The sequence below is a fragment of the Bactrocera dorsalis genome, chromosome 6, assembly GCF_023373825.1.
Source record: "Bactrocera dorsalis isolate Fly_Bdor chromosome 6, ASM2337382v1, whole genome shotgun sequence".
NCBI lineage: Eukaryota > Metazoa > Arthropoda > Insecta > Diptera > Tephritidae > Bactrocera > Bactrocera dorsalis.
The window spans coordinates 16,279,045-16,306,286 of NC_064308.1; the positions used below are offsets into that span (position 1 = coordinate 16,279,045).

At 36.6% G+C, this 27,242-nt stretch overlaps 2 protein-coding genes across 22 annotated transcripts in view; one reads left to right on the top strand and one right to left on the bottom strand.

Moving 5' to 3' along the window:
- LOC125779360 (zinc finger BED domain-containing protein 5-like) overlaps positions 1 to 27,242 on the top strand; it is a 451,651-nt gene that overhangs the window by 315,858 nt on the left and 108,551 nt on the right. The gene's annotated exons all lie outside the window — the stretch shown is intronic.
- The window catches only part of LOC105221871 (calcium-dependent secretion activator), a 249,448-nt gene that overhangs the window by 204,977 nt on the left and 17,229 nt on the right, over positions 1 to 27,242 (bottom strand). For 18 of the 20 annotated variants that reach the window (XR_007423219.1, XR_007423220.1, XM_049460117.1 and 15 more), the window contains one exon: positions 21,411 to 21,848. The exons of 1 other annotated variant lie outside the window; for it this stretch is intronic. Coding sequence is in view for 16 of the 19 variants with exons in the window: in XM_049460117.1 (XP_049316074.1) it covers positions 21,411 to 21,754 (344 nt within the window). In the remaining 3 variants the exon portion in view is untranslated. Of the gene's footprint in view, positions 1 to 21,410; positions 21,849 to 27,242 lie in introns of those variants that run through there. One more of the 20 variants, XM_049460127.1, reaches the window with a different exon arrangement.

A 27,242-nucleotide genomic window follows, 5' to 3' on the forward strand; every position in this document is an offset into this window, starting at 1 on the left:
GGAAATGAACAACAATCCGAGAGAATGTACTAAAAGATATGGAACAACAATAGATGCTATATTTATTAGATAAATTGATAATGTGATGTCTAATACTTTTGTGACATTCTACTTCAGTTAGCATCGACCAAGTGTCACAGTAATACCGTCAGGGGCAACTTTGAATGTAACTATTACGGACGTGAGTTGACGTGATTTAAAACAAATATTTAGATAAAATTTTGTATATAGAGAAAATAAATGTTTAGTGAATAAACTATCTCTCTATTAAATTCATAATATTGTATTATTTCATTGTGTACCATATTTAGTTCCTGTCATAATCTGTACTTTTTAACCTATTACTTGTATAAAGTCTTTCTTTTTTTCGAAAAGCAGCACCGCGTTAACGTCTGTGAAACGTACACTTTGTTTCATTGCCATACATTATACTTCTGTGAAGTACTAAAAAAAATGTGTTCCCATTCTCTTCTTTTGAAACGGCCCGCTTGTTCTCCTGATGTAAGTTCTACTGAGAACATCTGATGATGGCTATTAAGAAAGGTTTACGAGGATTATCGCTCTCTCTTTTGAATACATGTGCTTTATTAACACCATAAATGCTTTCTAATTATAGCAACTCAATGCTAAATCAAATATTCGCACTTTATAATAATAATGAAAACACAATAAATTTATAGGAAAAAAATTAATTTCATTATTTACTAGGCACAATTGTACTGTTTACAAATGAACATGTTCGTTGCTACCAAAGGGCGGAGTGCAGCAATATATTTATGTAGTTCTTTTTTTATATATTCTACATATTAAGAATATTAAATAAGATAAGATAATAAATATCTAACAACACAAACAAACATAAATAGTAGGGTGTGCCATTCTGAGGCAACCTTTTTTTTTCAACTGAAAAACAGGCTCAAAACTTTCGAAAATGTGTAAAAAAAAAGTCACTCAAAAGATGAGCTCTTAATATTAATAGTGTCTATTTCAAATTTTCTGTTTTCCATATAAATTACATGGAAAAAAAATCATTTTTTTTTTTGGTGGTTATTGTGCGGAGGTTTTATATGTGCCCCGATAGCTGCCAGTAGGGATGGTAAACTCGATCCCGATTCTACTCGAGAATCGAGTTTTCTCGTAAAATAATCGATTCAAATATATTGAACATCAAAACAAATCAAATATGTATATAAAGGGTGTTCAATAAATTTTGTCGTTTGATAAGAAAAACACAATTATATGATTTAAAATACAGTTTATTATAAAGTATAATCTCCCTGTAGTCCAGTCATTATAGTAAGTTCACCTCGGAATTCGATATACCCACTTATATGTCTGTAAATACTTGTACTTAGGTATACCCTACCATATGTAGGTTTTGAGACAACTTTAGGGTGTCAATATACAAGTATTTACAGACATATAAATGGGTATATCGAATTCCGAGATTCTTACCTAATTTAAGCTTAAATGACTGGACTACTGAACATTAATACACTTGCTCCAATGATTCTCCAATCTGTGGATCCCATCCCTGAAGTGAGAGTCCGGAAGGTCTGCAAAATACAGCTGTTATGGCCTCTTCATTCAATGAAAAACGCTTACCACGCATACATTTTTTGAGTTCTGGAAACAAATGGAAGTCGCTGGGCCCTAAATCTGGTGAATACGGTGAATGCTTTAACAATTCGAACTTCAATTCATGAATTTTAGTCATTGTCAAAATGTTCTTATGACACGGTGCATTGTCCTGAAAAAAAGGAATTTTGTCTTCGGCAACTCTTTACCCTCTTATTTTGATTCACAATCATGGTGATAGGCCCAAGTCTCATCCATAGTGATGAATCTACGAACAAAATCCACTTTATCATTTTTAAATTGCTACAAATGTGGCTGAGAAAGTCGTATTCGAATGTGTTTTTGTTCCATTTTTAGCGAATGCAGCATCCATTGTGCACACAGCTTTTTAAAACCTAAAATTTTACTTAAAATAAGGCTCACACTGCCTAATGAGATGTGTAGAGCCTCTACTAAATCTCTCTTAGTCAATCGTTGATCTTCCAAAACCATGTCCTGTATTTTGGCTAGGATTAATGGTATTTATGCCCTTTCTGGATGTCCTGCACGTGAATCGTTTTCAAGGTTTGTACAATCACATTTAAATTCAGGCAACCCATCTTTCTACTGTTCTAATTGTAGGTGAACAATCATTGCACACTTTTAACATTCGTTCGTGAATTTCTTTTGGTGCTGCACCTTCCGAAAATAAGAATTTTATCACTGCACGATATTCAATTTTTTCCATCACACGGCGACATTAAATAGCTTGTAAACAAAAAATTAATGGACAGATTGAAATGAAACTTCACAGACGTTCATATGATATGTGTATCAACAAAACAAAAAAAAAAGAAACAAGTAACAATACACACATATTACATACATTTGGGCAATTGATTACACATGCATATGTGCACTTGAAACCACCCTATACCATGCAGCATAAATCTTTATACTCGTACATATATAAAAATGAAACCCGTTTTCCGTTGTCACGGCATCACGCGTGAATGGTTGGACCGATTTCCCTAATTCTTTTTTTGTTGTATTTGTTATTATTAGGAGAAGGTTCTTACGAAAGTTGCCGGAAAACGCCTAAAACAGTCCTTTTATATTTCCCATACAAACGTTTTATTTTGTATATATGTACATATGTAAGTAAAAATGAATGTTTGTTTGTTAGTAACGCTAAGGCTCGAGAACGGCGAAACCAATCTTCATGAAATTTTCAGAAGTTGTTCGCTGTGGATCTGGAAAGGTTCAGAAATAAAAAAAAACCTTTTCATAAGAAAAAGTCGAAAAATTGGAAATTTCCAAAAATTGACTTTTTTCATACAATTCTTTTTTCTTTTGTTCTTCAATATTTTGATTTGTAAATTATTTGAATCGTTCAATTTCGGTCGCTCGCTTTTATTCCGGCTATTTAAACAAAATTATGTGTGTTTCAAACGAAGTGATCAATTACAGATTGAAATTTGTTACGAAGCCACGAAGAGGTCCCGCTAATATCGGTCGGTGTTCTTTTTGCCATCAACGCCAAGGCAAATGAACGAGTACTCCCAGGATGCGATGACATACGTGTGGAATTATGGATCGGCGTCAATCAGCAAGCGATCGTCACGTTGTCACAGCACGACTTTTCAAACAACAGTTACGATGTTCTTCTTTGGATGGTGGATAGTGGTTCCACCAGATCAATTTGATGAAATCATTTCTGCGGAAATTCCTGATGCAGAGAAAGATCCAGTATTAAACGAAGTGATGAAAACCAATATGGTTCATGGACCTTGCGGACACCACAATCCCACTTCGGTTTGCATGTCTAACAATAAATGCACGAAACACTATCCACTTGCTTTTCTGTCGTCGTAGCTCATCAGACGACCATATAACTTAGAGTAGTGAATATCGAAGATGACAACATATGGATCGTACTATATTCTCCACTGTTGTCAAATTCACATTCAAAACTCATATCAATGTTTAGTATTGCACTTTGATGTAATCTATAAAATACGTTTGTAAGTACGTCATCAAAGGAACCATATGGCGGTTATTGGTCTTGAACGATACGGTCGATACGTGAACTGCAATAAAGCGCTTTGTAGGGTATTTACTTTTGCAATTCATGAACGTCTTTCGACTGTTGTGCGTCACGCTGTTCATTTGAAGAAAGGTTAAAGAGTGTTTTTCAACCCAGAGAATACAGTACAGCCAGCGGAAACACTTTGACATTTTCCTCAAAAATAATACAATTGCTAAGTATTTGGAATAGAAGAAAAGAACTGGAACCAAATACGCAGTGAAATAGATTATAAATGGTTCAGTAATCAGCCGTTGAGTATGTTTTCTACCACGTGCATCCCAAAAGACTGATGTCATAACCTTTCCAGCCGCCTTTTTCGTTTTTCCACGCCTGAGAACCGGTTCATCATGTGCAGTCCACTAGAATGACTGTCGATTGGACTCCAGGGGGAAATGATGGAGCTATATTTCTATCACCGACGCAAAAATTCGGCTTTTTAACGATTAGAGAGTACTTAAATACTTATCAGAATTTGTTGTTTTTGTTGGATTATGAACTTGCGAGCACCTACTTTGCAACTCAACGGTGGATTTCCCAGAGCCCAAATTCAACAGTATTTTCCCCAAAAAAGTAATGCTTTATTGACACACGAGATGCAAAAATGCTATATCTCATTAACTAATAGTTATAATCCAACTAATAGAAATCATATGGATGGTTGTAGTAGTATTATCTATGTATCAGCCACAGTGAAGCGTGGACGGGTCCTCTAGTGATATGATAAAAATATAAAAATTAACACACACACATACACATATATTAGGTTGGAATATATAATAATATATATTATATAAATATCTCTCTTCCGCCTTTTTGTCTTTTGAATTTTGCGGCTATGTATAAAGCGTTAAAGAGCTCGTATCTGGCAATACTATACATCTTTGAAAAACCTTGACATAACCTACAAAACGACGGTATGCGTGATTAGTTTGGATATTGCGTTCAACAGTTATAGACGTGTAAACATGGAGTTCACTAACGCCGAAATTGGCGCTGTTTTAAAGTTATCCTTCGTTAAAGGCAAATTCGCTAGGTATTATGAAGTTACCGTTTAGATGCAAGCAGATTATCGAACAAATCGGCGCATATTTGAACTAAATCCGATCACTGTAACACTTTTTATAAAGCATTGAATAAAGAGAAAAATACGGAAGGGAGATATTTGACAACCTAATACCTCTACTGGACTTGAGGCTTCTAATACTCGGTGGCAGGGAGGCGGAGGTGGAGTCCAAAGCCACCAAGCCACTTAAGGTGTGCTGTAAGCCAGGTATCATAAGGCAATGCAGTCTTCAGTAGGCCTTCAACTATCGCAGCAGGTAGCGAAACATGGGGAAAGGGAAGATAATGCCGTCTGTACCTATCGGAAGTTAGTTGCGTCCGAAGTCCGGTCGGCGTACTGTTCGATGTCGTCGAGTGATGAAAGACCTCCTGATGTTCCTAAAAGGCGGTTCCGCTCCAAGCAGGGCGCTGCAGGAGTGATTCCCGCGAAAATATCCTAGCAGGAACTACTTGGAGAAGAGTTCATTATGCTTCCTAACTGGGAGCATAAGCGTCTCACTATGTATAAGCTCGATGGGAGACATCAAGAGGCATCCAGTAGTGGTCCGGAGTGCATTTTTCTGGCAGATCTGAAGTTCCTTCATCTGAGTACCACTGCATCCAGGCGACCTAAAATCTTAGGATTATTGGCAGTCGAAATCTTGACGCCATCGACTGCAATATTAAGCTCAAGTCTATCCTCCTTCGTCCAGTACATGAATATTGTCGCTGTGGATTTGGTGGGAAAGGGCGGGAGAGCAAACCACCCTGCGAAACCCCCTGTCTAATTCTTCTCAGTTTAGATTTTTCTCCTTGAAGAAGTACGGATGATTGCCGACCGCTCAGGTAGTTTATGGTCCATATCTTGAGCACTGGAGGGAGCGTTGTTTGTTCGATATGCTGCGGTAGCGTTGTGTGACTGAAAGATTTTGATAAGTCCAACGCTACGAGGATCATTTTCCGGCAAGTGGTTTCTGGTTGAGGCCACGAACTATCTGAGCGTTTACGACGCTAAGTGCTGTGGTAAAGCTGTGCATTTTTCGGATCCATGCTGGTGGTTGTTGGCGAGTTTCTCAGTTTCCAGTAGTGGGACCATTCTTCCGACTTTCCACACATCCGGTATTTAAAGAGTGGTCAGCGATAGGTTGAGGTTTAGTAGCTTACTCCCGTCGAGCTTTGTTGATGACATCCTCAACCTCCTCATCGGTGAAAGTAAGTGGCGCGCAGTCTTTTGGCACTTCGGGTCCGAAGAGGCATGGCCATTGAATTGAACTTCAATTCGGTCATCATGTCTCTTCGGGTTAGACAAAGCCTGGACAGTAGACCCAAGTTTACACACACCGGTGGAGAGGTCACAGGACTACAGGTCAATCGCCGAATCTCCAAATTGAGATCCCTTATTTGGGGATTCCGGGGATCGGCTGCTTCGGCTGGGAAATATGGTCAGAGTTCCGCTATTCTTCCAGTCGAGATGAAGCGAGCGGTAGCTGCTGGCATCGCCAGAACATTGAAGGTGTTCCCAGTAAATTCTGTGAAGCCGACCCAGTTAGCTTTGTTAAAGTTTACAAAGGTGCAGATGTCCCCAGAAACTAAACAGGGAGATTTCTCTATCGAGATAGTTATGGGCAGATGGTCTGATGTGAGACTTAGCATAGGTCGCCAGCTTATACTATTTATCAGACCACCACCAGCAATAGAGGCTGGTGTTGCAGTATTGCGTTGGCAATATGGGGTCACGTAACTCGTGGTCCACTCCCTATGTGTCTTAAGGCCTGAGCAGGTCTTAAGATGACCCCATCCATTGCATGTGTTTATTTTGTTTATACATTTCAACTAGTTCAAATAAAAGGGAGGACTAACAAGCAACTTGAATATGATTTAACCCTTTCAGCCCCGAAGTTGCTTATAAGCAACTTCTATATATGTTTGACATCGTTTAAAAAGTCCTTTGGGGCTGAAATTACAAAATTACAAAACTATTATGAAAGTATTGGTTAATTTGAATGATCGCTGGCGCCAAGGCGCTTTGAAAATTAGGCTTAGTACTTTGTTTTGAAATTGTTGGCTGACTTTCTTATTGTTTGCGTTAGTACATCCCCAGAATTGTGCACCATAGCTCCACATCGGTCGGAGTATTTGTTTATAGATTATATTTTCGTTACCGATTAACCAATTATAATTTTTGAGTCGCATGTCCAGCTTTTTACTTTTTTTTTACGAGAACCGTTCCACCGTCGCTTAGATTCAAACGTCATTCTTAAGAATTTAGCGGAGTTAAAGTAAGGTATTCGTGCACCATCTATGAAAATTGGTAAGTGTTGTATCTTGTCGTATGTGAAAACAATGTGTACAGCTTTAGATTAATTCAGTTTTATCTGCCATTTCTTTGCCCATTGTAAGACTTTATTTACAGCTTTTTGGAGATTAGTAGTGGACTCGTGTTCACTATTACCAACAGCAAGCAACGCGGTATCATCTGCAAATGTGTCTGTTGTATGGTTGCAGTCTACTGGCAGGTCGTGCGGGAATAGAATATAAAGAAGAGGGTCCAACACACTACCTTGTGGAACTCCTGCTTTTATTTCCCTAAGAATAGAATATTTTTCTTATTGTTTAACGCGAAAGTAGATATCTGATAAATACGATTTTATGATGTCATAATGTTGTTTCGGTAAAATCAGTTTCAGTTTCGAAAGCAGGTCTTTGTGACAAACTTTGTCGAAAACTTTTGCAACATCCAAAAACACGGCGGAACAGAATTTGTTTTCCTTAAAGACTTTTTCAACAATGTGTGTAATCCTGTGGATTTGATCAAACGTAAAATTATTAGCTCGAAACCCAAACTGATGCGCTGGTTTTTCGTTCTATGACTTTATTGATTCGTTTTATGAGAATTTTCTCAAAAAGCTTCGATATTATCGGTAGAAGTGATATGGGCCTGTAAGAAGATACATAATATCCTGGTTTTCCTGGCTTTGGAATCATGATAACTTCAGCAATTTCCGATAAGTTGTCACGTATTTAAGACGAAAAGCCGCGTTAATACTGGTGGTAATTTTTACTATACTTATTTGAGGCAGCTGTTTTAGGACCTCGGAAGTAATCAGGTCATAACCGGGGGGTTTTTGGTTTTTCAGATTTTTGATTTCCTCACTTAGCTCATTGCTTGTACAACTTGAGATTTCTTCGCTTTCTTGATTGGAAGTAGTAGGATAATCTACGTGTATTTCATATGGGGAGAATATTTTGGCTAAATAATCCGAAAATACTTCTGCTTTTTTGGAATCGTCTCTGGCCCAACTATCAGCACTTATTTTAATGGGACATGCTTGAGTTTCTGGTGTTTGTAGTCGTTTACAGCTTTTCCAAAGAGAGTAGTCGGAATTTTTTCCATTGCTTAGGGACTGAAGATATTTTGGGAAACTTTCATTCTTAAACCTCTCAATTTTCCGATTAAGATCTTTAGAATCTTCATTTAAAATTGATTTATCAGCTCAGCAACGAGTTTGATGCCACTTACGTCGTAGCTTTCTCTTTAATTATTTCACTTATATCATTAGAATATTTGGAGTTTACAGAAATTTTCCCTACTTCCGGTATACTTTTCCAAGCTGCGTGTTGCATACTCGTTGTAAAGTGCAAAATTTCAGATTCCAACTGGTCTATATTTAATATACATAGAGTCATATTTACTTTCGTAATATCCCATGATCGTTCTAAAGCATTCCCAAGATGTACGTTTGTTATATAAGGCTGCTGTTTTGTTTTTAAAGATGACGGTTTCACTATTGGTTAAATAGTTTGAAAAATGATCCGAGTTAAAGTCATAGCCATGATTGATCGACAAATAGTTCCGGGATATTTTTCCGACAATGAAAAAATTTATCAGGTTCGGAACCTTTTGATTATCTGATGGCCAATATGATGGTAAGCTCGTCGAAAATGCGTAACTTCCGGTTGACTGCAGTGCTTTATAGAGTTCTCTCCCCTTTGTAGTCGTAAGCCTTGAACCCCATTGCGTGTTCTTTGCATTGAAATCACCACCCATTACGAATCTATACCTTTGTTTGTTTATTGATTGTTGGTACTCTTGAAATTGGATTTGATGCCTTGGGAAACACTACACAGAGGTAAGTGAGAGGGGACTTTTAGCTCCGTAAATAGTCGCTGTTGTAGCTTGAAACAAATAAAATGAAGTAAGTGGCAGCAACAAAAGGACAAAATCAGAAAGCAACCGTCAGAGAGTGAACAACATTAAAATAGCGAGTAGGCAGTGTTTAAGAACGTTTCATAAAATGTCATAAAGTTTCATAGATTTTAATAAAGTTTTATATTTAAATTGTTTGACTGTCATGTAATACGGTGTTTTACAGTTCAGAAGTGGGATGATAAACCCCTACACGTCTACATATATATGTAAGTACATGTGCGTTGGTTGCAGGCACCTGCAGATATATAAAAACGATACGATGGCGAAAATTAGTGATTTGAAGGAACAACTAAAGAGGTTGCTACGAGAAAGGCAATTAGCGACGATTGGCACGTGAAATCAGTTCTTGCAACGTCTTAGGGCATATGAGGAGTCCGACGAGGTGGACATTCAAGAAATCAATGCTACGGAGGAGTCATCCGAAAAATCAACGGTAGCACAACTGCAGCAGGAGATAAAGCAGTTACGCGAAATAATGGTACAGCTACCACAAGTACAAAATAACGACACTGGTACAGCCAGCACGAAAGAGGTACAAACGGTACATAACCCAGCTAGTAACGATAGCGCAGGTGCAGTCAACGCACAGTGGACGGTCTTGTATGAAATCAGCGGCCAAAAATACTTCCACTGTTTATATCAGAGTAAAATTTATATCTTAGGTTTTTCAAATTATAATCAGTAAAAAGCAATAATAATAATATAAATAAACCGCTTCGGATCCCCCTCTCTCACTACCCACGCCGTCTCCCGCCCATTGAAAAATAATTAGTAAAAGAGCCAAAATCTTTTGCTTTGCTTTTGACTAATTTATTAAAGCAATGAAGTTTAGGACAAAAGAATTGTAATAATGTGATAGTGATGATAACGAATTTTAATTTATTAGAAGTAGTTAAAGTTGGCAAATAAAAAAAAAATTTTTTTGCGTATTATTCAACTAAATCGAAAACTGATTTCAATAAAATCGATGTATTTTTGCTTGGTAATTTTCGTTGACCAGTGATCAGAGGATCTGAGCTTAAAAGTAATCGGTTAAACAAGTCCAGATTTGTAGCGACCCGTGAGTTCTTTCGTGTATGATGGAGTCGATACAATTTTACGTCCTTATTCCTTGCCTCAGCAGCTTCTTCAGAGAGCTCTCCAATTGAAAGTAATGCGTACTGAATAACATCGGGAGCGTGAATTAAAATTTTATGCACTGAGGGAGGAAGATAATACCAGGAATACTTGGATGTTAGCTCTCTTGCAGTATCTAACGCAAATTTCCTAAATTTTTCCACATTAATTTTATACCCTGACGATATAGCTTGCGGTAATGTTGCACAATTTTCAATTAGGTGTTTTTCTATGCCAGTTATTTCAGCAGATATATGGGCATCATTGAAAAATCTTCTTGCCGTGTTCCCATCATTTGAAGATCCACTACCACCTGTTTTAGGTTTGTCGACAATTAAACCCATTTTTTTACGAAACTCGCACTGAATACTTTGTTTCCTTCGCAGAAATCGTTCTTTATATTCTGAGTCCCTTATTTGCCATTGTCTTATTTCAAGTCTATAAGAAAGGTGAAGAAAATATTCAAATAACCGAATGTAGGCATGTAATGGAGACAACCCAAATTCATAGCGATCTGTTCGTACTTCTTTTTGTAAGCATTTGTCAATATCGTTCATCTCAGTAGGTTTGGCTTGGCAAATGTAGCATTTTGCAGATGAGGGTTCGGTTAAGGCATTGCATACTTTGCCATCCACCATAGTTAGTTGAAGAATATGATCAATATAAAATTTTCGGTTGGTAGCTGTTTTGAATTCAGTGGGAGTTAATAGTTGAATTTTGTTTTTAAAATATAACTCTTCATTTTTGGTTAAATGAACTGATTCCTTTTGAAATTGAATTCGAACAGGGCGGCAATAGCGGGTGGACGACGGTCGAGGGTTTTTCCAAATTATTTTATGCTCCTCATCATTCTTAGATTTTGTTATAAGTTGGAGAGGAACATATGACGTGATAAATAAATTACTGTCTTCCAAATCATTATTTTCAAATTTTTGCTTATATTCTCTCTGCCCAGAGCTACCATCAAATCCCCATTTTCCTAATAATTTTAGGTAATTAGAGGACTCCTCGAGTTCATTAATCACATCGCTTTGCATCTCTAAAATTCGCGACGCAGTGTGGTCCAATAATTTTTGTAGCTCAACTTCCGCGACAGCTTCTGAAACTCTTCTTTGCTCAGGATAACTTTTCTGTTTTTCCTTTACAATATTATCATAACAGGGAAAGAAGTTAATATTAAATTTATTGTTTACGAAGCTTCTAATAAGTAGATATTGATTCTTTGTTAAATTGGCTTTGGTTATAAGTGAAATTACTTCACACGCTTTTGCTGGAAATATCAACGGATTCGGTTGACTACAAGCCAAACGCAAATCATCAGCAGCGGACACATCGAGTTCTGCTAAATCTGCTATCCGTCGCCGCTTGGTTCTTCCTGAGCACTCTACCAAACTTAATCTAGGACGTCCTCGATTTTGACTCAATGTAGATGATTGTCGACTTAATAATATACATTCATGTTGTGCAAACCAATCGGAATTTTTTTCGATAACTTTGGATTTTGCCCTTCTGTTTTTTTTCCACATTTCTCCAAATTTTTTAAATATATAATTTAGTCTTTTCATAACACTACTTTCAACATATTCGTAACCATCAGATTCAAATCTTTGTTTTAGCTCCTCATATACTTTTTTAGCTTTATCTGCAAATGAACCTTTTCTAAACACCACATCTCAAAAATATAAATGCGGGAAAGTTGACATTGATATGATGTGCCTGAATATATGTACGAATAAGACAAACGTTTCATGAAATTAGCAAAATGATATTATTAAAACTAAAGCAACACAAAAACAAAATACCCACGTAAGCAAGTACGTACACGAACGTATGCATGAGCAAAACAACACAAAAAATGCTTGGTAGAATAACACGAATAACACAGAGAGGAGCAAAAGGTAGCAGCTAAAATTAAAAACGTGAGCTTAGAAACCATTAACTAATATTACCAAACATATTTCATTTGAGGGCGAGACGGGGATCACTACTTTTTCTATAGCTAAAATCAATATATAAAGAAAAGTACACCACTCAACAGGTCACTGGTAAAACAATAATTTTAAAAAAATAGGTCAATTAATTATTACATAAAACTCGATTAGTTATATAGTCTTTACCTTTTTTTTCAATATTCATTTTAATTTACGGTGATTAAACGCGATTTAATGCTAAAATTTAATTTTTTTATGAGAGAAAAATTTTAAGCTATTTTCACTGCACATTCGCGTGTTTCTATTGTCTCACTTCTCTCGCTTTTCGTAGGGCGTACGGATGGGATAGACAAAAAATATATTTACAGTTAGTTTTATTGGTATTTTAAGAAATATTGTTGATACAAACAATGGCAAATTTCAAACTTTTTTTTTTATTTTTGGCCTATGAAATCGACCAGTGTGCAACGGCGGCGCAGGCGTTCAAAGTCAAGCCACTTACGCTATTTCAACGAACGACAACAGCACAGTGTCAACTAACAACGTTACAACACGCATTCAAAGCAACGGGAATAGTTCTCCGAACGGGAATATTTCAGCGAACGCGAATATGCGACACGCGTCAGTAAAAGAAATTGCAAACACCCAGCTGGAATTTGATCCAAAAATAAGGTAGAGGAATTTATTGTCAGAGTCGATAGAGTGGTGGAAGTATATAGATACGACGAGAAATTTTTATTGCTGGCTATTTATACATGATTAAGAGGAGTTGGACGTATGTAGTCGGATGCATCACCCACATTTCACACAACTTGGGAAAATTTTGCTAATGCGTTACGACACGAATTCGGTTCAGACCAAGTCGAGGCGGAAATTCATTTTGTGATGGCCAATGCGACGAGAAAACCAAAATAACTCGTAAAAGAAGGCAGATTGGTTGTTTAGTGTTCAGCTACAAGACGAGAAAATAAGAAACACCGTTAACGAAATACAGAATCCCGACTATGTTGTTGAACTGGGATGCTTATATCGAAAATACGACTACAAACTACTACGGGGTGTTCCGAAGCAGTTCAGGTTCCAAATATTCCACGAATGCTACGACAGGGCAGGTCATTTGAGCGTTGACAAAACAATAAAACGAATTCTCATTCTCTTCTGGTTTCCTCGAATGCTTATCACCCATCAACTCATGTCCGACCATGGAACGACTTTCACTTCAAAAGCGTTCCAAAAGTTTTGCAACAAAAACAACGTCAAACATATTCTCAACGCAGTGCGTACGCCACGTGCTAACGGACACGCTGAACGAGCTAACCGCGTCATCCTATCCATGCTATTACCTTCTATTGATGACGAAAAACGATGGGATGACAAACTACGCCAAATATAATGGAGCATTAATACCATCCCGAATAAAACAACAGCTCAACGAATAAACGACGTAAAGCGTAATCAACCGAAGACGTACAACAAAGGTGTACATCACGTAAATTAGAACCACGATTCAGAGGACCGTTCATCATCAGCAAAGTCCTGCCAAATGATCGTTATGTAATTGAAGACTTACCTCACGCCGAACGAACACAACGTCACTACAAAGCCGTATTTGCATCAGATCAACTTAAAACTTGGGGCATGTTACCACCAGATGATTCAGACGACATAGAGGACGAAGACGAGAGCACCATTAGCGAGGGCGCCACATTGGGTCAGGAAAGCCGACTGTAAGCGATGGCAACTCTGTTGGCGAACAAGTGTCAGATAAAATGAAGTAAGTGCAGCAACAAAAGGACACAGTCAGAAAGCAACCGTCAGCGAGTGAACAACATTAAAATAGCGTTTCATAAAATGTCATAAAGTTTCATAGATTTTAATAAAGTTTTATATTTAAATTGTTTGACTGCCATGTATAACGAGTGTACGTGAATACGGTGTTTTACACGTATTCTTAATTATTATTGCGCTTCCACCACGAGCGCATTGTTCTAATGACGACAAACTTAGGCTAACACTTGCCGATCCGAACGGGGTTACATCATCGGAAAAATAGCCCTTGGCCGGATAAAATACGTATCAATTCCGGTGCGTAGAACCGGCTGTCGTGGGAATTGTATAATAATACTAGTCTAAAACCGCGGCTCTGATCGCTCTTTGTTGTCAAAGATATCATTTATCGTAAAGATAATATAATGGAACAGTTAAATTGGTAATATACATTTTTTATTCACATCGTAAATCACTTAAGAAATAGTACATACATAAATACGTATGATGTAACAATATCTTCACAGTCTCTACATCTGCATCGTATATCGTTACACATATTAGGTTGTTAAAATCTCCCTTCCTTTTTTTTTGCTCTTTATTCAATGCTCTAATGCGGGTTGAGATCAAATGTGCGCCATTTCGTTCATTAATCGCTTTCCATCTAGACCCCAACTTCGTAATATCCCCCTCGTAGAAGCCCCCCTCCTTATTTGCGAAGAACTCGGACATCCACTTTTATCAAGCCTCTTTTTTGAGTTCATCTTTACACCAACAAGTGTGTATGCCATGGACAGGAACAGGTGGTAATCACTTGGCGGAGCTATATGGTGGATGCGATAAAACCTCCCATCCGAGCTCCCGTAGCTTCTGACGAGTCATCAACGAAGTGTATGGTCTGGCGTTGTCCTGTTGGAACACTACATCCTTCCTGTTGACGAATTTTGGACGCTTCTGGTCGATCGCCTGCTTCAAGCGGTCCAGTTGTTCGCAATAGATGGTAGAATTAAGCGTCTGGCCATATGGGAGCAGCTTATTGGATGATTCCCTTCCAATCCTACCGCACACACTAAAATCTTCCTGGTCGTCAATCCCGGCTTGGCCACTGTTTGAGACGATTCACCGGCTTTCGAGCACGATCGTTTTCACTTGATATTGTCGTATGCGATCCATTTTTCGTCGCCAGTCACCATCCGCTTCAAAAATGGGTTGAGTTTTTTTCGTTCAGCAGTATATCGTAGGCGTTGATTTGAACCAGAAGGTTTTTTGCGTCTAAACATGCGGCACCCAAACATCAAGCTTTTTTGTGTATCCAGCCTTCTGCAGATGGTTTAAAATGGTTTGGTAACTAACTCCCATCTTCTGGGCGTTGTCACGAGATGCCACATGCCAGTGTATCTCGATGTTTTTCATGATTTGATCGGTATTCCGTCGCAGGTCTTCCGCCTTATCAATGGTGTCGTTTTCACCCGCTCTGAATTTTCGAAACCCGCAGTTCCTCCGTAGTTCGAAGTGATAGAGTACCATACCCCAAAACACCATTAATCTCACGGAACGTTTCTGTAGCGTATTTGCCTTTAACGAAGGAAAACTTTAAAATAGCGCGAATATATAACTGTTGAACGCAATATCCAAACTAATCATGCATAGCGTCGTTTTGTAGGTTATGTCAAGATCTTTCAAAGATGTATAGTATTGCCAGATACGACCTCTGTAGCGCACGTACATAGTCCCGAAATTCAAAAGACAAAAAGGCGGAAGGGAGATATTTTCTAACCTAATATTTAATTAGATACGTAAAATTCTCAAAATTGTATATAAAGGCTTGAAATACTCAAAAAAAGATAGAATGAAATATTTCTCAGCTCAAGAAAAAACCTTACTTTCCCCCACGATCTTACAAATCAAACAAGTGCCGTTAGAAAAAGAATATTTTTTATAGAATTTTCGGAGTAACTATAGAGTTTTAAAATAACATTATTGGTTTGTAAAATGGGAACACATTATTTCCAGTATTTCACAGAAATATAATGTCTTTATAATAATGAAACAAAGTGTATTATTACTGGTGGTGAGTCTTGGATTTATGCTTGCAACCCGGAAACAGTTAGGACAAGGTGAGCCGAGGCCGAAAACTTCAAGTCAAAGCAATTTTTTTTATGTAAATATTTCTGGTAAGTTTGACTGTTGTGTTCTGCGTGAAAAGGAGGAATTTTCAACAAATGTGGTTTTGTTATTAACGATATTCTACAAATTATATTTTTATTGGGATGGGCACAAATCTGTTTACTTGACGTAATCGCTTATTTGTATAAATTTATCGCCAATACATTAAATAATATAAATATTTAAATATTTGTATACTATTTATTGGGTTGTCAAAAAAGTCTTGCAGTATTTTCGCTAGTTGGCGCTGAAAGCTCATTTCACGCGCTAACACGTGTTTGATTGATTGTCGTTTCTTTTAAGTCCTTCGTGAGTTATAGCGTCGCAAGCATGGAGCAAAATAAAGAGAAAATACGGCATATTTTACAGACTACTACGATAAAGGCAAAAATGCATCTCAAGCCGCCAAAAAAATTTGTGCAGTTTTTGGACTCGATACAGTTTCCATTTCCACCGTACAACGATGGTTTCAACGTTTTCGTTCTAGTGTAGAGGTGGTCGAAGATGCGCCACGCTCCGGAACGCCTGTCGTCGAAAATTGCGATAAAATCGCTGAATTGGTCGAAAGAGACCGGCATAGTAGTCATCAAACCGTTATAAACCATTTGAAGAAGCTTGGAGTCACTAAGAAGCTCGATGTATGGGTGCCACACGAATTGATTCAATAAAAATACCGCAAGACTTTTTTGACAACCCATATTTTATGGCGTGCGAAGCAAATCAGCAAATTAGAACGAACCATCCAAGGTTTATTATTATTAGTATTGTCATCATACCAATTTATGATGTCGAATGCATTGAATTTTCGATGAGAAAGGAAAAACTGTCATTGATCAGCAGCATAAAATTTTAGTCATATGTTCTGTTGTTTTATTTTGATTTTTTCCCTAATTATTAGAAGTCAGACCATTTCGAAAACATTGTAAGGCATGTCAAATTATACGGGAAATCAATGAACTATTATTTGAATTAATTTTTTCTCTGAGATACATAAATTTTGACGTAAAATGGCACAAAGAGAAAATATAAATAATCCTGAAAAAACTAAGAAGCAATTAATTATGGTATATGGTACAAGGAATCCAAAACTTAATTTATATAGTACACCACATTGTATGAGTTACACAAAATCTATGAATCACTTGTATGAGAGCTGCTTACATTAGTACAACTTTGGCTGTGTATAACTTTTAACCGATTTTTTTTTAACCCTGCATTAGTAACCTCAAATCATGTCGCGTGGTTACTAACCATGGGTCTTATTGACCCTCATTTGTATTATCTATTAAAATCGTTTAAACTTATAAATTGCTAAAACGTATACGTCTTTTAGTATATTGTAGTATATTTTATATTTAAATTTATAAAATTATGTTTTAAAAAATCCATATATGTATATAAAAGAAAGTTGTGTTAGTTACACCATTTATAACTCAAGAACGGCTGAACCGATTTGGCTGAAAATTGGTGGGGAGGTAGCTTAGAGCCAGAGTAAGGACATAGGATACCTTTTATCTCTTTATGTTAGAATCCAATACAACTCATAAATACAAAAATTATATTTTAAATCACTAGCATTTGTTCAAAATTCATGTTTGTAAGAATCAATTGAATATATGCGTACAATTTTAAGCAGATTCGTCCTCAAAACTGATACAATTGCTAAGTATTAGGAATAGAAGAAAAGAACTGCAACCAAATATGCAGTGTAATAGATTATAACTGGCTCAATAAACAGGCGCTGAGTACGTGCATCTCCAGCGTGCATTTTCCAGCCGCCCTTTTCGTCTTTCCACGCCTGAGAACCGCTTCATCATGTGCAGTATACTGGATTGACTGTCGATTGGACTCCAGTGGGAAATGATGGAGCTATGTTTCTATCACCGACGCAAAAATTCGGCTTTATTCCGATTAGAGAGCACTTAAACACTTCTCAGAATCAGATGTTCGTTGTTTTGGTTGTTTTTGTTGGAGGCACCTACTTTACTCATTTCGCCTGCTTTCAGCATAACAAATATCTTTTCAACGGTGGATTTCCCTATCTATATCTCATTAACTAATAATTATAATCCAACTAATAGAAATCATATAGATGGAAGTAGTAGTAGTATTATCTATGTATCAGCCACAGTGAAGCGTGGACGGGTACTCTAGTTAATTTATATACTTAAATTGAAATTAAGTTTGTATTCATTACAACATAGCTAATAAAGTGAAAAAAAGTTATCCAGCCAGATTCCGCATAAAATGATAAGTTTTAAAGATATTGACTTCAAATAAAGTGCATTTGAAACCTGAAATATAAAAGTAAAATGTTAAAAAGAAAAATTGGAATGACTAATGCAAAAATTTTTCAATTATGTAATCTAATCGACCCAGACTATTTTTTAAAACAATTTTTTATGCATAATATTTTACATGTTTCTTATTCTTATTGTTTATAAACGTTTAAATATGTACAAATTTAGATTACATATATATCTTGCGTTAAAAAATATTCTTTATTTTTTGTTAATTTAAAAAGTTTGCGTGTCTGGGTCGATTCGACCCTGAGGTTAGTAATGGAGGGTTAATGGAAACAGACAAACCGAGCCTTTTTTGTTGAGCGAAAAGTTTTGTATTTGATACCACTTTTTCAAAATGTGAGATTTAAAATGATCGTTCAGTATAACAATCCATTTTAGTCGTTTCTTCTTTTTGCAAAGTCACGCCAAATGAAGATTTCAAGCGAAGCTATTTACTTCTCCACCTGGCCTTTCCAACGGAGTGGAGCTCTTCCTCTGCTTCCCCCCGACGGGTACTGTGTCGAACACTTTCAAAGCTGGAGTGTTTTCGTCCATTCGAATAACATGATCTAGCAGGCGTATCCGCTGTCTTTTAATTCGCTGAACTATGTTAATGCCGTCGTATATCTACGACTTCAAAGTTGTAACTGTCAACAGTGATGTGGGAGCCAAGTCGCGAGTGCGACGACTGTCTTGCGCTCGTTCACTACCAGACTCATTAATTTGCTTCGCTTTCTTATCCATTCTAGAGAAATCAGAACTAACGGCGCGGTTGTTGAGGCCATGATATCAATATCATCGGCGTACAACAGCAGCTGTACACTCTTATATGGTGATGGTTCTTTCACCATGTAGTTCTGCAGCTCGAATTATTTTCTCAAAGGGTAGATTGAAGAAGTCGCAAGATAGGGAGTCGCCTTGTCTGAAACCTCGATCCTGACGCAGTTTTTGGTATTGCTCAACGTCAGTGTACACAGCCGTATTAGTTTTGCGGGATACCAAATTCAAACATCGCGGCATAAGGCAGGTCGGAACAGATTCTTTACAGAACGCGAATATCCGTAATAAAGTTGGACGGTTTGTAAACTTTGTTCAGGTGCAAGGCTTCCCATGATGAAATGCCAAACAGTACTGAACAAAAACAACATGAGAGCTTGACACGACGCAAGAGTAATCAGTCGAAAATGGATATTGAAAAAGTACTTCTACTTGGATCACCCGTTATATTACGAATGATAATGATTTTAATTCTTTGATCTTACGATTGCTGCTATATTTTTATTTTTAACTTCATATTTTTTGTAAAAATAAAGGGTTCGTTAAACCAGCAGAAGTTAACGGTTGAGCAAATACTGCACAATATATATTTGCACTTTTTCAAGTTTCCATTTATCTTAAATTAAAAAATTTACATGTTTTCATATATCATCAGTTGTCGTAAATCGGGCAGAACTCGTTCTTATGACACGGTAAATCTTCTTTATTCAAGCTTGTTTCACAAATCTGAGTTATGAGAATAGGTTGTCAAACAGCAAAAGATTTTCTCTGAAAGTTGTCATCTCGAATTGAATGTTTCTAAATATAAACAACATGTAAGCATAACAGTTTCCAATGCAGCTTTTTAACAGGTACGAATACGTATATATATGAATAGACAAGTAAGGAAAGACCAAGTTCGGGTGCAACCGAACATTTTATACTCTTATAACTTGCAAAAATCAAAGCCAGGGAAATACTTTAAGGTGTAAAACCAATCATATAGAGTAAAGCGTTCCTACAAAGCGCTCTCATATCATCTTAATGGTAAAATTTAATGTCTCTGGCGTATTTAGTTATTGTTTTATTGCGCTTTTAATAGTTTTTAAAAGTACTGTTCTATGGGAAGTGAGCGGAGTCATCCTACGATTTCACCCATTTTCCAACTGTCGGTAGAAGTTCTTATAAGATTTGTACTCACTATATTTGGTTATTGCAATAAACTTGTGAGAAGGCCCATTTTTTCAAAATATTCTTCCCATATTCCCAATTGCCGCTAGTTATGGCATTTTATATGTTTTCGGTTAATGGCGACTTGTAGGCGTGGCAGTGGTCCAACTACGTCCATCTACGAACTCGATTTTTTTGTAACAAGGGATCCATGTACCAAGTTTCATCGAGATATCTCAACTTTTACTTACGTTACAGCTTGCATGGACAGACGGGCGGACGGACAGAAAGACAGTCAACCGGATTTCAACTTCTCTCGTCGTCCTGATCATTTATATATATGGGCCATTCCATCAATTGGCGACATGGTTTTGTACCCGTGGTTCTCCGATTTTGACGAAACTTTAGAATATCATAATATAGACTAAAATAAGAATATCTGTAAACTTTTTAGTGGCCAAACTTGCTTCATTGTTTTTTGGCGCGCACTTCAAATTGAGATCAAACAAAAAAATGACTTTTTCTTTTATTTTTTAACGACCTCAAAATTTAGTGAAAAAAATTTTAAAGTTATCCATTTTTATGTAAAAAAATCTCAGCTTTCTGATAAAAATATTTTCAAAATCCAAAAAAAATTTCTAAATCCAAAAAAACCTTGTTTTTTTCAAAAATCCCGCTTTTTGTGCTCTTCCCCCACTTTTTTTTTTCAAAATTGACATTATTTTTCGATTCCTCGTTAAATTTTACATAAGAATCAGTATTCACAAATATGGGACTCTGATCCCATCAACAGCAAAAAAATGCAAAGTTGTCGCTATATGGCACATATTTTTATGAATGAAGACTGTGATTTCTTCTTAATTCAAGTCTAAGAATACAATTTACACATTTACCTCTTTCACACAACCTTCTAAGCGAACACACTGCGCCGTATAGCGACAACTTTACATTTTTTTGCTGTTGATGGGATCAGAGTCCCATATTTTTGAATACTGATTCTTATGTAAAATTTAACGAGGAATCGAATGGAAAAGTCAATTTTGAAAGAAAGTTGGTGGAAAAGCACAAAAAAACGGATTTTTTGGAAAATAATGTTCTCTTTTTGGATTTTGAGCGTCAAATTGATGGAATGGACCATATATAACTTTATATCTATCTCGATTAGTTTTAGGTGATACGTACAACCGTTAGGTGAAGAAAACTATAATAATCTGTAGCAACTGGTTGCAAGAATATAAAAATGGCATTAAACTAATACAGATACTTGTGTAAAAATTCATAATTTTTTATGTTCATCTAAAGTGTTTTGCTAAATAATTTACCTTGGTATGGCACTGTTTGGTACTTCTAAATTTCCTGATACATCACCACTTGTTATCATATGGGTACCATGCTCTAACTTGCTGTTCCCACTTGCCGCTCCAGTGCCAAGTTCTGATGCATTGCCAGACGCGATAGCTATACCGCCAAATGATTTATGCGCAGAGGTTTGCAAGTGATCGCCATTATATTTAGAACTAGAGAAGTTCGTATCAGCATTTGTGGTGGCATTAACATTAGGTTTGGAATTTGAAGTAGACGATGCTGTTGCAACTGTGCGACCTTTTGGTGCAACCACCACGGGATCGTCATCGCCTTCCTCCTCGCTTGAACTGGGGTCAATCATGGCTTAATTGTTATTGACGTTTTACAATAAATCGTATCACGTACGCTTTCCTTTCTAGATGTATTTTGTATTCGCTCAGTAATTATACATAAATCTAAAAAACAAGAATGTAACAGGCGATATATATAAATAAATCACGAAAAATTTAAGAAACAAATTATGCACGTAATTCCAGAAATTCATGTGAAAATTCTGAATTTGAGAGAGAAAAGATTTTTAGGTGTTCTCAAAACCGAACCTCTGGTGTTCAGACGTTCCGGTAATTACTAAAGGTACAAGAAAAACCCGTGACAACAGCAAAAAATATTCGATCGGATCGTCGCATGGCAGTTAAGATCATGGACTGGCAAGAATACTGAGCAGGAATTTGAACAGCACGCTAGCACACTCGAGTGGGCTAAGATAGTGCTAAGCGGTGGAGATGAAGACAGAGTGATCTCGAAAAAGATCCAGTTCTTAATCAAGCGAAAGAGGTTATAGGTGGAGGAAGCTTTCCTTGCCAAGAAGCCACGAATAAAAGCGGCACCAACTTTCAGCGAAATTGTTAAACTTGCAGGCTGCATTAATCTTGGATTGTTTGACGGTAGCACGGGGAATAGGGTCATCTCTCGTGATGAATGTAAGTGGATAGAGACCGATATGTCTGCTGTGGAAAAAATTAAGAAGAAAGATGGGGGTGACTAATCTGGATCTACCACACTGCCCTCGATCTCGTGTTTGTCTCCCAGTTTCCCCTGAGGAAATTGAGGACCGAAAACTCAGACTGTAGAGGAGTCACTCAGTCCTCTTAGAGGCCATAAGCTATTACTTCGAGAGCGTGATTCTACGGATCGTCTCAAAGTATGCCAGAATGGACGAACCACAGACTTAAGGAGTGACGGGTGAGATCCAAACGGAGAAGAAAATCGACTTCGTCTCTTCGGCGGATCGTCAATCGATGGATATATCTTCAGTCTCGACCAGTTATTCGAAAAGGCCGGCGGTGGTATTGATAGCGGCACGAAACTCGAGCTTCTGGAGAAATTCACGATCGTTCAGATTAATCTCTTCTTCGTCCGAAAGGTAACACCGTAGAAATTTCATTTGTATCGGCCAACATGCACAATGACGACGAGGTAGAACTACCTTCAGAGTTGTTGAAGAATAATCAGCCGCAGGCCGGAGCACTTAGTCTGGAAGAACTCGAACACAAATGCTAGGGGTGCGCATCTCCGGTATCTGAGAGCTTTAACAATTATGGTCGAAATTAACAATTATTAGATCTGGTAATTGGCTTAGCTTAAAACCACTATTTGTGCAAAGTTTTATCCGGATATATTAACAAATAATTAAGTGAAAGAATCAGAATTTAAAATTGTGTTATGCAGGAAGTAGACTTTTTCACACAGTAATTTACAAAATCAAAATTATGTTACCTACCAAATTTGGCTGAAAATAGTGAAAATGTGATATGTGTTTTCGACAGTGATGGAAAAGTTCCCACAATTGTGCATTTTTCTGTCTTCTCAACTCCAGTTGGCACTTTATGCATAATCGACCACTTTTTGAAACTATTTGATGAAAGACGTAAAAGTAAAGGCTGGCATCACCGCCGTCTAAGAAATGCGATGCACGGGACGAAGATAAAGACAAGTTAGTCCTTGTGACATTTACTACAGCGGCTTTGAAAATAAGTGTATATTCATTATGGGATTCGTGGTGGATAAAACACAGTCATTGAGTCCTGGCATTTACTCCGGTGGATAAACCACAACCCATATCATACATAACGCTAATTTGCGTCCCTTGCCCATACGGAAGAGACGGACAATATGACTAAAGATGTCTTCTATGAGCGCATGAGGTGCGCTTATAACAACTGTCCCAGTCAAGATGTCAAAATAGTTCTTGGCGATTTAAATGACAGGGTGACCAAAGAAGACATCTTTGGCAAAAGAGTTTGGAAAATTCAGCCTCCATGACGAAACCTATCCGAATGGGTTGAAGCTGATCAAGTTCGCCGGAGCCCGAAAATGGTTTTCTGTAGTACAAGATGTACCAGTCCAAGAAAATTCATCAAGCTACTTGGGCGTGTCCGGCTCCGGAACTGACATGCATCAGCTCTTTGCAAGACAAGGTCGTATGAAAACGACGATTCGAACCTAAACCCACCGTCAACAAATTGATTGGACCTTTTCAGTATGGCTTTAGGCCTGGAAAATCAACAACGGATCAGATATTCAACATGCGCCAAATCTCGGTAGAGACCCGTGAAAGGAGAACCGACATACACCACCACTTCGTCGATTTCAAAGCTGGTTTTGAGAGCAGCTCCTTATTCTGAATTTGTTATGCCCACAAAACTACGAAAAATACGACTGTGTAAACTGGCATTTGTTGCCTAAAGCTCCATCAGAATTTGGGAAGTGGGTTGGTTAATGCAAATCTTAAATTTAATCGAAAGCCCTCAATAATATTAAATAAGGCACAATAATTGCATAAATGTGCATAAAATAACATTACATGGAGGAAAAAAGTTAATGGAAGCAACAATTAGAAGGAATTATTGGATTAATGAAGTCCATAAAAAAAGACAATTCGAACTTGTAGTCGATGCATACGTTACCGCAAAGAAACAGCAAAACAAATTATGGGAAATCTTCCAGAATTCCGAGTATCTATGTAAATTCCATCTACAGACTATGCATAACCAATTCATATTAAACGTGGAAAAGGAAGAGGACCAAAAACGTTTCAAGAATACATAGCTCTATTTGCTTGAATGGCTGTAAAGGCTATTAATTTAGAAGGGATTTTTTGCTTTGAAAGGATTTTTTGCTAGAAGAGGTAAAAGTCAGCATATATACTCGGACAATGGAACAAATTTTGTCGGAGCTTGTAGAAAAATAGACATAGATTTCAAAATGGCAATAGCAAGGAAAATTCAACCGTAGTTCCCATACTTAAAGCGGATAAAATTCAATGACATTTTAGGCCGCCGGAAGCTTCTCACTTCAGAGGAGTTTTGGAGGCAGGAGTCAAGTGGATTAAATAGCATTTAAAAGGACTTATAGGCGAATGTAAATTGACATTAGAAGAAATGATTATTTTGCTATCACAGATTGAAGCAGTGTTGAATTTACGACCTCTACGTGCAATATATAGTGGAAGCGATATTTACTTTTTAGCACCTGGTGATTTTTTAATATGACTTCCAATAAAAGATTGTTCTGAAGCAATTAATGATGCACAGTTATCTTCATAGATAGGTGGAAATTAATACAAAAAATTAAAGGAAAATTTTTGGAAACGATGGGAAAGCGAATATATATATGCCAAGTCATAACGGTCTAGTAAAACAAACGAATTGATGAGGAACACAACACACAAGCTAAATCATTATACAATACATTAACTATAAAGCTATGCTAGGATCTTCAGTGTCTAAGCTGAGTAATAATACAGCAATATAATGTATTTGGAGCTGATTAGTAAATGACATAATAAATTCAGAACGGAATTTAATAGAGTATTATGAATTAAGTATTTATTATGGTGCATAAAGTACAAGACTTTATAAAGGAGGGAGCCTGGTTTAGAGGCTTCAAAAAATCGATTTTTTGAGGATTTTTAGGGAGGGAAAGAAATAAGTGATTAAAGCGAAATTCATATTTATTAATAACTTATCTTCTAGTTAAACTAAGAAAATTCCTTAACTATCCATACGACGTTTAATTTTTTTTTTCTATCCTACCTGCTAATTAAGAAAAATTGTAAAAATGAAAAACCGAGAAATCGCCCGTAAAAGATTTTTTTCCCCATATACCTGCTAGACGCTAGGCCACTATTTCCCCTCTAGCTTACACAATATTTCAAATTCCCAATATGTTATAGTCTTAGATAATTTGTAAAAAGATTTAAGCAAACAAAAACAGTCGTTTTTTGAAGCTTCTAAAGCAGAAAACCTCAATAAACTTCAACATCAATTCAAAATATTGACCAATTACGAAGATGCATGCATAATGGTTACTGTAACTTTAAAGAACAGATATAATAACCTTAAAGCAAATAATAAATTCTTCATGAAAGAACAAAATAGAAAAAGGCTAGCACCATTCGAGTTTAGTGATTTAGATATGGAACATGAATTTAGAATATGGAAGATTAGAAATATTTTCGACAACCAAAAGGATATAGCAAAATTATTTAAAAAGCAGACATTAATAGTTGTTTCTAACATAAATATTTAAAAAAAGACAACAGGTGAAGTCAACAAAATTTTGAAAAAATTAATGAACAACTTAATACATTTTATAACGAACTAATAAAATATCAAAATGCTGACTACGTGACCTTGATGTTTCAAATATTAACCCTTTGAATAGGAATAGTTATGGACGAAAGTGAAGAAATTCAAACTTCGATAATCAATCTCCTAATTGACATAAATCATGGTCGCATAAATCCAAAACTATTAAGGCCTTCACAACTAAATGACGAAATTACATTTATTAGAAACCATCTACAAATTAACACTACCTGGATAGCAATTAGGTAATGAATTGAAAGAAATTTATAAATCAATGACTGCTAAAGGTTTTATTGTTGATTCATGGCATGTCATAAACATAGTAATCCCCTTAATCTCGTATGAACCGTCAAACGTATAAAAATTAAATCCACACTAATAAAATGCAAAAGTAATATGATTATTTCAGAAATAAAAGCAGAATATTTAATATACAAGTTTGATTTGAATACAAATTCACTTATGTATGTATAAATTAAGTAGATCTAGATAAATGTTCTACCACTCGGAGATCTATTACCAATGCCTTGGAAATTGGGTATGGAAATTAGCGCTTCATGTAAAGTAGACAGAGAGTAGTTGTGACTTTAAAAATCTTAGATGTTTTGAATGCAATTTGATACCCTGAAGTCAAATCTGAAAACAGAATTTTTCCGTCACCCACAGATATTCTGTAACATGCGGCTTTAGATTTTACAATACATAAAATTACATTATATTGCATCATCTCATATTTTCACACGATCAGGGATTTATCCGGTCTATACCGGTTCTGCCTGCTTGTTTGAAGTAAACAGCGTATTTATTATACAAAATTAACCAGTAGATTAACAGTCTCCGAATCGGTTACTTGTTCTATGTTTGGATAACAAACCGTTTTTGAGTTCACATTCTTTTTCGTTTTTGAAATTACTGTGTTTAAGTTTTTTAGGTACAATGCCTAGGTAGTGCGTAAATAGTGCCAACAGTTTTTGTTATGTCTGCGGAGAACTAACTTTTAAATCGCGAAAATGTAATTTTACTCCCCTTGTGCTAAAAGCTTACGAACTGTATTTTGATGTTAAAGTTGGGGACCAAGACAAAGCATGGACCCATCATATCCGTTGTGAAACTTGTGTAACATTGTTAACAGCTTGGTTAAAAGGATGAAATCGTTAAAAGCCCTTTGCAGTGTCAATGGTTTGGAGAGAACCTAAAGAC